This window comes from Neolamprologus multifasciatus, chromosome 6, assembly GCF_963576455.1.
Source record: "Neolamprologus multifasciatus chromosome 6, fNeoMul1.2, whole genome shotgun sequence".
NCBI classification, from domain to species: Eukaryota; Metazoa; Chordata; class Actinopteri; order Cichliformes; family Cichlidae; genus Neolamprologus; species Neolamprologus multifasciatus.
The window spans coordinates 14,014,330-14,027,056 of NC_140444.1; the positions used below are offsets into that span (position 1 = coordinate 14,014,330).

The window sequence follows — 12,727 nt, forward strand, 5'->3', positions numbered from 1 at the left end:
TTAGTTGTTGCTCAGCTGTAGCTTCAAACAACCCTGTTTATATTAAAGCCAGTACAGACAGGAAGTTTACGCGTATTATTCAATTGATTTTGCATTTGCTGCCATTTTACACAAAGGCCAGGAAAGAACATCAATTCTTGAGCACATGTTTTTGAGATCTGAGTAACAATTTCCTGCTTCATATCTGTCAAAGCGGACAAAACCAAGCATTAGCAGCACTAGATGGACTCAAAAGCTTGTTATTAATAAAAATCTAAAATAGGATCAATACTGTGAGACTGTTATGGCTTTGTGTTTCGGCTTACACTGGCAGGGAGTAATGGCCTTATAATTCCATCGACACCTTCCTTTGAAATCTCCACTAGAGGCAGAACTTTGAAATGGCACTGTTTGATTTCATAAAGTGTCAAACAGGTGCCCTTGAAGAAAGCACCTGTTCCCCAAATACTTAAGGAGGATTTTTCTACAGCTCAGTATAACTAAGCAAAACAGCAAACCATCAGATTAAACATTGGCAAATCAAGAGGTGAAAATAATAAATCCTGGAAATAATCCTCCAAAAAAAATCTCAAGTTTCAAGATTTCCAGAGACAGTGTGATGTTAACAAGGTATGAACAGTAAATGAGCTGAGTGACACGAGTACGAACGGCCTGACTGCATTACAGCGTCATCTAAATAGTGATTTGAGATGCGCTGCTGCACAACGACAGCAGGCCAGGAGCTTGAAATAAGACTCCGCAGGAAAAGTAGCCAGAAGACGACAGACAGATTGTTCACAATGCAGATACCATCTAGAAAGGTGGTTACTGTTTGTACGGCTTGTTTGTTTCCACAACATTAACTTTCCTTTAGTGTCACATTGAGAGATCTGATTTTCCTTCTTTACACATGTGACCACAGACATTCATGTTCAGAATAAACTGTGTTGTTTTGTATGAAGTCAAACATGTTAATAGCTTCCCTTGAGTATTATTTCTACACGCTGAAGTTTAACATGTGGCATCATTAGGACGACTTAACAAACAAACACTCACTGGATAGTTTAAACTCTGCAACTGTAGCAGTAGTCGACCCCTTTCTAAACTCAAACGTGCTTTAATTCTTCGTGGCACAGATTCAACAAGGTGCTGGAAAACATTCTGGCCCATTCTCACATGATTACATCACAAAGCCGCTGCAAATTTGTCAGCTGCACATCCATGATGGCAACCTGCCACATGCCAAGGGTGCTCTGATGTTCTGAGATGTTCTGAGTGACGACTACGAAGAATCGTTTGTCGTGCTCAAAGCAACTGATCAGACTAGGCAACGTTTTTCCAAACTTCTATTGCTCAATTTTGGTGAATTTCCTCAGTTTCCTGTTGTTAGCTGATGGGAGTGGCACCTGCTGTGTTTGTCTACAGCTGTACCACAACTACTAGATTCAACATGCTGTACATTCAGAGATACTCTTCTGCATACCTTGGTTGTAAAGAGTGATTATGTGAGTTACTATCGCTGTCCGTTCAGCAGTCTGGGCATTTTTCTTTGACTTCAGATATCAACAAGGAATTTGCACCCAGAGATTTGACACTCAGTGGATGTTTTCTCTCTTTCGGACCATCTGGAGATGGTTGTGCAGGAAAATCTCAGCAGATCAGCAGTTTCTGACACCAATAAGCACAAAACATTCAAAGTCACTTAAATCACCCTTTTTCCCATTTTGATGCTCAATTTAAACTTCAGCAGATCATCCTGACCACAGCTACACAGCTAGGTGCACTGAGTTGCTGCCATGCGATTGGTTGATTAGACGTTGGCCTTTAGAATCAGTTGAATGGGGCCCCAGTTTAGCTCAGTGGGTGAGTAGGCGACCATATGCCACATGACAGCAGCCTGGGTTTAACACTGACCTGCTGCCATTTGCTGTGTGTCTTCCTCTTTTTCCTGCCTATCTTAACTGCTCCACTCTTGAAGAGGTACACGTTATAAACTGTCCAGTGAGTGTATGCTAATAGTAAACCTGATGAGCTCTAGCTTTTAATCTTAAAATGTTAAAAAAAAAAAAGGAATACATGCAAAAATAAACATATTCACTGAGCTTAAATATATGACGCAAAATCTCAACACATAAACTACACTTGATGATGTATTACAGTGGAGCCCAGCCTATTCTTAGCAAAGGGACATTTACTCGGTTGAAAATTAAATGTCACTCTTGTTATAGAAATGCCACTCTCCAGTTCATCACTTTGTCATCTTCAAGTAGTCAGCGAGAGGCTCGCTGCCTCTGCTGGAGGACTTGACCCCCATTTTACAGAAGCTTAAGTTTAATATTTGATGGCTAAGCAGATGTTAGAAAGTAGGGACCTTTCTCTCTTTGACTGGCTGCAGCGTAACCAATCACCTCTGTCTTGATGAGGCGGACTCATAATTTATTTAAAAGGTCCACACTTGGATTTATGATGGAATAACAAAGGTGCGGCCAGCGTTGAGCGGGGAAGAGAAAAGCTGCAGGACACCATTTGTGCTCGTGTTTCATGAGTGTACGCGACGGCCTTCCACCTCTGAGTTTATCATCGCCTGTATTAGAAACTGCAACAGTAACAATGAGGCAGGAGGAAAATGGCAACTTGCTGTGAAAGCAGAGGAGGGGGCTCGCGGACACGCTGACGATAATGTCAGGTTATGCAAAAACATGTTAGGCTATCAACACTCTGACACCTTAGAGTGACTCATTACCGAGCCTGTTTTCAAGTAGGAGCAAAGCTTGAGAACAGGCAACATCTCACTTGTGTGAGAGGCGATCACATAGAAGAGTGGGTGTGAGGTTGCTGGCAGCCGTGCCCACGGGTCAAACATGGATTTCCATGTAGACACGGGCTAATACGCATGTTCCTATGCGCAAACGTTAACCAGACATACCATACGCCTTTAACGGCACTATGAACCATCTACATGAATAAGTAAGATGAGCTGTGATTCACTTAAAACCCCTGTGTGTCTCATTCTCCCTGACACTCTCAGGAGAGTAGTCTATGAATCATTGAGATTAAAACTTGATGTGACAAAGTGTTTATCTTTAAGTTTCCCACTGAAAGAGCGTCTTCTGTCTCCGTGAACGACACACATCCTGCAGTTAGTTCATGAATAGTTGGTGGTTTTGATGCAGTAATTTAGCAATGCAACAACAAAGGCTGCACAGACGAAAACTGCAACCAAGCAAATGCATCAGCAAAGCAACGCAAACAAAATCCACCTGCGCTGCATCTCGGTCGCAGACGCCGATTATAAATTAGCACCGTGCGATATCAAAAACAACATGTGATGTGTTGTTTTCATTTTTTGAACAAAAAATCAATCTAAAAAAAGCTGATAAAGGCATCTACCTATATCTAGTCTAAAGCCTCTGTTTTATTTGAACCATCCTTTCTCAAATGCTAAGGTTTTACAATTGTTTCAACACAACAAACACTGGAGAAGAAGCCCTTCTGAGACTCAGACTAGAAGACTGACATTATTACTCCCTTCTTCAGGAATGAGGCTATTTTCTCCTCCAACACCACTCTCTCTGTGGCGGTGGGGGGAGCGCAGTACGCAGAACGCCATTAAAACATGAAAGCTCATGGCACGACTGTAATGGAAGCCCTTCCTCAGTGTTTTGTCTAATCGGGGCGGGAGAAGGCAGCAGAGATACACACACTCTGGTTAGTGATCTGTCAGTGGGAGAGCAAGGAGGGCCCACAGCCCCGGCCCTCTCACTGCTGCGAGGTGGCCTAAGTGTAAAAAGACAGAGTCTGACCTGCTAGGACAATTCGCTCACTTCTCCAACCAGATCTCGTTGGACATCATCTGTCCTGCTACCCGGGCAATTACAGCCAAACTAATGCTTTGGCAAGTCCACAGATTTTCCAAATTAGATGAGGAATTCAGGAATATGCTTGCTAAAGCTAAAAACAGCAGTTAACAAGAAAACTGTCCACATTTTTCCACATCTCCTCCCTATCCCTCTTTCACTTTCTGTTTCCCTAACCTGCCTTACACGCCATTGTTTAGATTCTGTTTTAAGATAGCACATTTACTGCTCAGCACACTTTGTTTACTCTAATTTCCCTACTTCTGATAAGCCTGTTTTTATAGGATGAAGTTTCATTTAACTTGATAATAATAAGTCTTTAAATGTCACACCAAACTTCAGTCATTACTTTGATTACTTTAAACTCGACGGATACACCTGGTGCCACAGGTATCAAAAGCATGGCTATCAAACAGCAAAACACTGCTTTTATCTAAAGTTCCAAATATATAAAATAAAACAGCAGGATAAGCAGTAATTGCATTCACAGGCATTCAGTCATTTTCTCTTGTAGTTGCACGTATGAGATGGAGCTAGTGCAGCAAAATGCATGGAAAATTGCCAAAATCTGTCAAACCTAAATGTGATGATTCAAGAAACAGCATCAGAATAAATTAATTGCAGACTTGACAGACAAAGAACACCATTTTTTTCTACAAAATGACAAAATAGTCCTAAATCAAAGTTTAACATACTCTACATGCCTCTCTTACACACATTTTAAATGAAGGCCTCACACATGAATGAGTTTTGCTTTTTACCTTGGCACTGGAATCCTTGTTTTCCAAACCCCCTGTGAAAAGAAAGAAGGACGAATTGAACAGTTGCTCGTGCTCACACTCTTTTAAACACGTGTGCACAGTAAATCCATTCATTCACCTGCACATGCATGCACACGTACAGTACACGCATTCATTCAATCCAGGGACCCACGTGTCTCATGTTTTCCATGACTATTAAAGAAGAGCATTGCACGGTTCTTGGGATTTCATGTTTTCCTGAAAGCATTCATTGCCTATTAAGATGTATTTCTCTGTCTATCGTGTGGATAAGCTTGAGTGACCTTGAGGTGCCCTGACCTCAACCCAATCCAGCACCTTTCAAACAAATTGAAAGGCCAACTGCAACTGAGGCTCTTGTGGCTGAATTGGAGTGAATCACAGTCCTATAGAATCACGCCGGTGTAATGGTTAGGTGTGCAGATCCTTTGTGCCCATACTGAGTTTGTTCTTCTGCGGAGTTGATCTGTGGTTAATCACAATGTCATTACAGAAATCCTCATCAATCAAAGCCCTCACAGGGAAGCTTTGACCTCATAAAGAAAAGCAACAAGCTGTTTGCCTTAATAATTATGGTTATACGGAGCTTGTGCTTTGCACTAAGGAGTGGCGCTTGGTTGAACATAGGTCATTGTGTAAAGCTGTCAGTGCTATACTAGCTTTACACGGAAAAAAGGCTCTTGGAAGACACACCCACTAACAACAGAGGAGCAGTTTAACTCTGCAAAGCTGTCTGCAAGTTTCCTCCTCTTACATTTAAGATACGGCATAAAATGTGAAAATGAACGCTTTTTAGAACAGTAACATAATGCGATTAAAGACCTGCTGCACAGACTGGAACCGCCTAGTGTGTATAGATGGAATCAGACTATTTACAGCATTTGGAAACTTGTGTTTCATTATGTTATCCAAATGCATTTCTCCTCATGAGCCACAAATTAGGAAAACACAAATGCAACACAGAGACAATAATCTGTGCCTCTACACCAGTGTGTTTCAGCAAAACAGGACATGCATAAATCAGTCTACGTAGAGTAGATGAAGTGCTTTTCCATACTGGCTCACTCTGAGCCAGCGATTGAGCTGCTTCAAGTTAAAAAAAAAAAAAATCCCTAGCAGTTTAAAATTGAAAATTCGAACAGGCCAACTACAGTAGGTGCCAGGAAGGGGGAACCTGTTACTCATCAGAGCACTTCAAACAGGTCCAGTCTTGGCTGGTACAGCAGCAATGGGAAGCTTTTGGCACAGTTTTCATTGAAGTTGTTTCTGCCTTGCAGGAATGTGCTGCAGCTTTGACGTTGTCCTCACAGAGGTTTACTGGGACCAAAAGGCGCTTTAACTACGTTTCTTATTGAGAACTCTCCCAGTTGGAAGTTTAACAGATTAATATAGAAAATGCAACATTAGTAGACAACACAAACATGAAAATGTGAGAGGTCTGACAATAATACAACAGACTGGGATCCTTGGAGAAGCGTGGAGCTGCTAGGAAGGGTTATGACGACGTTAGTGCTCCTGCGCTGATTCTCCACTAGTAGCAAAGTCTTTAGGAAGTGCATGGATCGCAGGATTATGAAGGGAAAAGTTAGCCTGCAGTTGTGTTACATCATCGAGCTGAGTGTAGGCTCTCGACTGAAGTTATCCAATATGCAACAGGCTGCAGTCAGGCAGGGGGTGGAGGTGGGTAACGGAAGAGCTTACCAGATGAAGTCCGTGCAGTGGCTGCAGAAAGTCGGCTGCTTGAAGAACCTGGCTATGAATTTATGGTTCTTGACCTCGTGGACGTTCTTTTGCCTCAGGGCGCCTTTCCGAGCAAACCTATTTGCGACGTCCGCGGAGGACGACTCGTTCAAACTTACATCAGCCATGTCCCCCTAAAAACGAAAAGATACAATGCAACAGCTTTGCGTTGTTGTCTCGGGGTGGTTTTCAGTCCGTTCAGACGCGCAGCCCTCAATGTCGCGGCGGAAGAGTGCGGAGCGGCGGTCTTCACCGGAGACACTGTACTTACAGTCAGTGAGGGCTTTCCCTGCCTGTCGACACCACTGGGTTGCTCCACTGACAGAGGTGCACGCGGACAGGCTAGCCACATTGAGAAGGGCTGCTTCCTGTCTGGCCCTTCAAAATAAAGGCCCTTTCTCTCCCTCTCTTTCTCTTTCTCTCTCTCTTAATTAGAGTGCGTGTGTAAGAGGTTGTTTGCTATATCCTAACACATACCTTAAAAACAAAAATAAAAACTACTACCTGCAGCATGCAGAAAATCCAATCTAACATAACTGCTCATGCAACCTTTTCAGAGTTAGATCTCAGGAGTGGACTACCGAGTCTTTGATTTGCATTCAGCGGTGCATTTGCATTTCCTAGTGGGGAAACATTCATCTGCATCATATTATATTTAAATCGAACATTTCAGTTCGTTTGAATGGTTAAATGAACAGATAAACTGACAAAAAAAGGGGAAAAATCACAAAAAGTGTTTTTGTTCACCTGAGCAACAGAAAGCAGTCAGTCGATAATACTGTGAAGCCTTTTTTTAAATGAATTATTTAGTATCTGCCTGCAGCTGTGCAGACCGCGTGCGGAGCTTTTATTGAAAAGGGCCTAAGTATTTTTTTTTTCTTTCCTTTAAAAAGAAGTCGGTTCATAATTACTGCATACTGGCAATAAGTATGATATTTAAAACATCAATCGGTATTGTGCGAGTAATGCAGAAATTTACTGTTGTAAATATTTGCCTGATTGTTGTTTTTGTACGGTTCTGTGCAGTTGTGATATTTATTTTCATTACTGTTTTTATGGGCATCATATTAGTACTAGTAGTAATAGTACTTCATTTAAAAAAAAATAATACGATAATAACTATGACTGAAGCTAGAATAATCAAGCAACAAACCCAGGCTTAATGAAGATGATAATGTTTTCTTTGGGCTGAAAATGTATTGTAGTGTGTTGCCATTGTTCAGTGGGGTAAACTATTAAAAATCACCTCTCTTTATAATGCAATATAATTCATCTGGGTCAGGATCCTTTTCAGGGTCCTTAGTATCTCCGTGTCTGCACGTCCTTTAATCTTAGTCGCAGAAAGCGGTCCACGGTGCCCCTTTTTTGTCAAACAATACATGAAAGAAACACACACAACCTTTCAAATGATGAAAAAGAGCCAGTGAAACCACTCTGCATATCCACTCTGTTAAACGCAGATCAACGTGGATTACATTCATAAACCACTTCTATCTTTCTTTTTTTTTAGCTCCCTATGAAAGACTTCACCATTTAAATTATAAGCACGAATTTAAAAAAGAAGACAGTGATTGATTGGTTAGTTAGGCACTAAATTAAGAACTCAACAATTCAGCCATTGACTCGTTTTCTTCGATTAACGTTTTTATTTTGAAGATGAACTTCCTGGTTTCTTTGCGGACTTTGACGCGGCTCCGCTCTTCTTCCTCCTTTCCTCTCGGGCTGATGTCACCCAACAGGTTCTGCTGTGGGTGGGAGGAGGCCCCTGATCCCACAGCAGGAATTTGGGATAGGGCGTCATCGCGTGGAGAAAATAGCGCAATACATATTCTCGCATGGTGGGTAGAAAAAGTAGGAAAATCGAGAGTTTTGCTCACGGTGACTCGGTTGTAGACAGATCCATTCTTTCAGGCACTGTTTGATAATCTGCATATTCATCCTTGTCGTCAAGTCAGAAGAAATTAGATGATTATTTTGCCTGTCTTCAGAAGTATTGTCTGTGCCCTCTTTAGAGACAGCATAAAATAACCACGATTGGGGATTTTGATCAACACATGTAAAAAGTCTGTTTGGGTTGGCACGCCATACTGCACGCAGTCAGAATCCACAGGTCGTGTGGAAAAGTACTGAGGACAAAGAGATAATGACACTGATCACACCACACAGCTTACATTTGAATCCGTTATTTTCATGTTGCTTTGAATCAAATTGCAGCACAATTTGCGCAGAAAGTGTTGATATTAGCATTTGTAAAAGGTGGGATTTACTGAGCACCAGGAGACCGAGTTCTCACTTGGTTAATAAAGCACAGTTTCTCATTTAAGCTCTCTAATAATGTGCTTAAGATTTCACTCAAATTCTGTGATTGGAGTTATAAATATGTCTCTCACTGGACTCTCCATTTTGCAGATTTTACTAATGCTATTTGCTTCAGCTCGGCTATTTGTTCCCATATGAAGCATTTGGTCACAGCTGCATGGATTGTTTTGAATTGCTTGCTATTTGTTAGACTTCTCTGAGTTTACCAATTCCTTTATGGTCCATTGACCTGCGGTACAGCACTGCTATCTCTATTCTTCCTCTTCTAAACTTAATTAGGTTAGCAGATCTAATGTTCTTCCCATAGCCACGCTATCAGTAATAAAAGCATATTGTCTGTGATTTTGTCACAAGAGTCTCATTTGTCTGAAGTATTCAGGTTGAAAAGTTTTGAAATAAAAATAGCTCCAAAGGCATTTGAGAGTGTGAACGGTATAGTAGTAAGTGTATGGTTAAGTGTTTCAAGAATATTAAGGGATCCCTGTGAAAACTCTGAGACCTCCTGAGTAATTTGATTTACGATAAATCAGTGGAGCCTATCTGAATACTTTAATTCGTCCATGAAGGACACATGGCATTGCTGGCAATCAACAAATCCTCTGACCCACTTAGGTTTTGCATAATTTCACTGATTATGGTCCTGCAGGTCACAAAGTTTCCTCTTTTTTTTTATTTTTTTTTAGAAGTAATCTCCTTTTGTATGCTGATATAACCCACAATTTTCTAAATTCATTGAGCTAAAGGACAACTTTTAGTTAACTCAAACTAGAACACGTGCAGTTAAATGTGCTTGTGTTGTTGGCATTATCATGGTAATTATTTGCTCTCTGCTTTATTGGAGCAAAAATACATTACTAATAAGTAATGTTTACGTTTATTCATTGACAATTCTTTGCACAGCAAAGTTTTTATGTTAAGTTCTTGTGAGTTCATGTAATTCTTTGTGTCTGCTGATTGCTCTTGTAACGAATCAAAGTTATCAATCAACTCTGGGTAAATATACAACAGTTTCAACCTTTGTGCTCAATCAATAGGGGTTTATTCTAGCATCTGATTGGACAGAGCTATCACGCTCCTGTTACTCAGGAGCCCTCCTGATCCTCATCCTTACACATCTGCAGGAACACTGAGAGTCTACAAACCCAGGAAGATGTCTCCAGCTTTGGCTTTGTTGCTCCTCAGCCAAGTAGCTTTATACACAACTGTAACATCAGTGAAAGGTAAGGTGAAGGAGGATAACTGCTCCATTTATACCATTTGTATTTTAGCATTAAACAGATTTGTTAGGAGTTATGGGCTGCAAGATATCTCGTTTGACTTTCTGTCAGTGATTGTGCTGTTCATGATTTAATTTGTGCATTTCATGCATGTGTGTTTATCGTGTGACGTTTTTACAGTTGAAAGCCTCATTATCTGAATAATAGATCACAGAGTTTTAGTGCAGTGTTATATAAAAAAAAATACAAAGTTTAATATTTAGTTCCAAACGTGACCATTTCTATGCCTGATCTTTAACCAGTATGTAGCAGACCTCCAACCACTGATGGGATTGATTCTTCAACACTAAAACGTGTGTATGATGTTGGAGAAGAGCTGACTCTCACGTGTGAACAGGGGTACTTGCCTTCAAGGACACCATCGGCCAGGATAACCTGCACTGCCACAGGAGAATGGACACAGGCAAACCTGGCATGTTCCCGTGAGTAAAAAACGTAATTTTAGGCCGTGGGACCTCCTGAACATGTCTTAGACACAATCAGTAATAACTGCTTTAATATCCTGCAGCTTATAATATTCTGTAACCACAGAATATTCACTGCTGTCCATATTGTGACATATTTTTCTAGCTAAGATGTGCCAGATCCCAAGACCTCTGTAGCCATTTGCAAAGGGGAGGACAGAAGTACCATTCAAGAGCGTGCTTAACTTCACATGTGATGATGGGTAAGAGCGACGGCAAGAATGAAACCCCAAAACACAGTTTTGTTTGCAGTTAATATATCTGAGAACTTTTTGTCATCAGGTATGTCTTAATAGGAAGCAATGAAAGCAGATGTTTACATGATAACACCTGGAGCCATCCACCACCTCTCTGCAAAGGTAATCCAGGAAAATGTACAGAGCGAAAATCAAACCATTAATGTTTAATGGACAGCAAAGAGAACAGCCAATGCACATCGTACACTAAAATAAGCTGACAGAAAACAAATTCAACTTTTGTCAGTGTAACTCTAATCGGACCTCTTTTTCTCCTTAAAGCTGTGAACTGTCCTCTGCCCAAGTCACCAAGCGATGGTAGGATTGTCCACGATAAGCCATTGACTGCAACCACAACTAAGTATGGCCAAGCTTGGACATATGAGTGTAATCCACCTAAAGCACCGAGATATGAGAGAGGATTCTGCATGGCTAACGGAGGCGTAACTGAACCGCCGGTGTGTCGAGGTATGCAGACGTCTACTTTTGTTTTGGATCTTCACAAAAAACTGGAAAATTTTGTTGCTCTAAATGTTGTTTCCATTTTTTTATTTAAAATGTTTTTGTTTTTGTTTTTATGAAATTGCTGGTAACTGTTTAATTCCTATTCAAAACCTTATTCTAGACGTGAGCTGCCCAATTCCAACAAACATACCGAACGGCATCATCACCTTTGCTGTGATGAGACAACATGGCTACAAGGACAAGGTTAGGTATGCCTGCAGTGAGCACTATGTTCTGGAAGGTCGGGATGAAATACAGTGTCAAAACACAGGAAACTGGTCATCAAAGCCGGTCTGCAGGGGTGAGTCATAGGAAAACAAGATCTTCCCTCGGGCTGAAATTCTAGCATTATCTTAAACTATTCCAAAACATTTCTGATAGGTTCAGATGGTTTGTGTTCATGAGTGTCCGCTCTCTCACTCTAACGAGAAATAAGTTGGTGTCTCAGCATGTAGCACTCTCTTTATAAGCCACAGACTGGATTTGTAACGTCCAATGAAAATGCTTCAGCTGCTCTGTTTGTTCACCCAGCTCCCTGCACAGTTAGCATCAAAAGAGGCCGTATTTTCTATAACGGCAAGAAGATCTGGATTGGAGACTTGAAACCAAACAGAGTCCTCCATGGAGAACATGTCGCCTTCTATTGTCTGAACAAAACTGACAAATGTGGCTACCCTGTGGCCACCACTTGTAATGATGGAAACCTGCCCATCCCAGGATGCTTCGAGGGTGAGTTCCTGTTAACTCGCTAAATGTCTTTCAAGCAGTTGTAGCTTTGGTGGTGTTCAGGTCCCCAAGAGTAAAAAAAAACCCAAAAAAGAAAATCAAAGAGCAGTTTCACTTTCTTTCTTCTTCCTTTGTGACATGTTGGTTGTTCAAAACTTGTTTATTTTATGTTAACTAGGGTCATGATAAACATGTTCGGCCTCACATGCTTTCACTGTAAACAACCCATTACATTTTTTTGTAAAACCCCCAAACAATTAAATAATACTCCTGTCACATGGCTTCCAGATGTTTTTAGAAAGCCCATGCAGTCAAATGAAGATGTTCAAAGATTGCAGTAATATATTTGTTTCTGTCTTGTTCCCCCCCCCCCCCCCCCTTTTTTTTTTTTTTTAGAACCAGGCAGGATGGATTACAGCTTGAGGCCAAAAACGCTTCCATCAGAAATCACGATGTGTGCTTCTCCCCCCCTCCCTTCAAGTCCAGGAAACGTTACAATCACACGTTGATGGAAGCCGCTATCTTTAAATGGCATTGTCTGTTTTCTTGTATTCAACTGATAATAAAATATCATTGGTCAGTCATGAAAGTGTGCAATCATTAACACTTATTAACACACACTGTATCCGTAGCCATACACAGGCCAGACTTTGCTATGAAATATGAAAATTTAAACTATGTGTGTTAATGATTTTCACATTTCAGTCAGATATGCTAAACTTGTGAGAAATGGCTCATTCAAAAGTTTAAACTTCCTAACCAGATGACGGCTATACAAAGTATAGCTCAGAGAGCCTGTGGCTAATAAAAAGCTATTAACATGAGAGAGGCTGACATAATTGCAGT

General features: G+C 41.0%; 2 protein-coding genes across 4 annotated transcripts in view; one reads left to right on the plus strand and one right to left on the minus strand.

The window, feature by feature from the left end:
* The window catches only part of prkcaa (protein kinase C, alpha, a), a 136,888-nt gene extending 130,192 nt beyond the window's left edge, over positions 1–6,696 (minus strand). For all 3 annotated transcript variants that reach the window (XM_085161651.1, XM_085161649.1, XM_085161650.1), the window contains exons 1-2: positions 6,317–6,696; positions 4,598–4,629 (exon numbers count right to left, since the gene is read on the minus strand). In XM_085161651.1, coding sequence (XP_085017777.1) covers positions 4,598–4,629; positions 6,317–6,483 — 199 coding nt within the window. In that variant the 5' untranslated portion in view covers positions 6,484–6,696. The remainder of the gene's footprint in view (positions 1–4,597; positions 4,630–6,316) is intronic.
* Positions 6,697–9,736: 3,040 nt separating this feature from the next.
* LOC146516619 (beta-2-glycoprotein 1-like) lies at positions 9,737–12,470 on the plus strand. Its single transcript, XM_085164238.1, has 8 exons — positions 9,737–9,894; positions 10,194–10,373; positions 10,522–10,618; positions 10,698–10,774; positions 10,934–11,119; positions 11,277–11,456; positions 11,687–11,884; positions 12,278–12,470. Exons 5-8 carry the CDS (start codon positions 11,080–11,082, stop codon positions 12,388–12,390), a joined length of 531 nt encoding a protein of 176 aa, XP_085020364.1. The 5' UTR covers positions 9,737–9,894; positions 10,194–10,373; positions 10,522–10,618; positions 10,698–10,774; positions 10,934–11,079; the 3' UTR covers positions 12,391–12,470.
* The last annotated feature ends 257 nt before the right edge of the window (positions 12,471–12,727 follow it).

Coding starts and splice junctions, on each gene's coding strand:
- LOC146516619 (XM_085164238.1), top strand. CDS start 11,080: ATGGCTAACGGAGGCGTAACTGAACCGCCGGTGTGTCGAG. Junction 11,457..11,686: donor ATCAAAGCCGGTCTGCAGGG/GTGAGTCATAGG, acceptor TTGTTCACCCAG/CTCCCTGCACAGTTAGCATC. Junction 11,885..12,277: donor CATCCCAGGATGCTTCGAGG/GTGAGTTCCTGT, acceptor TTTTTTTTTTAG/AACCAGGCAGGATGGATTAC.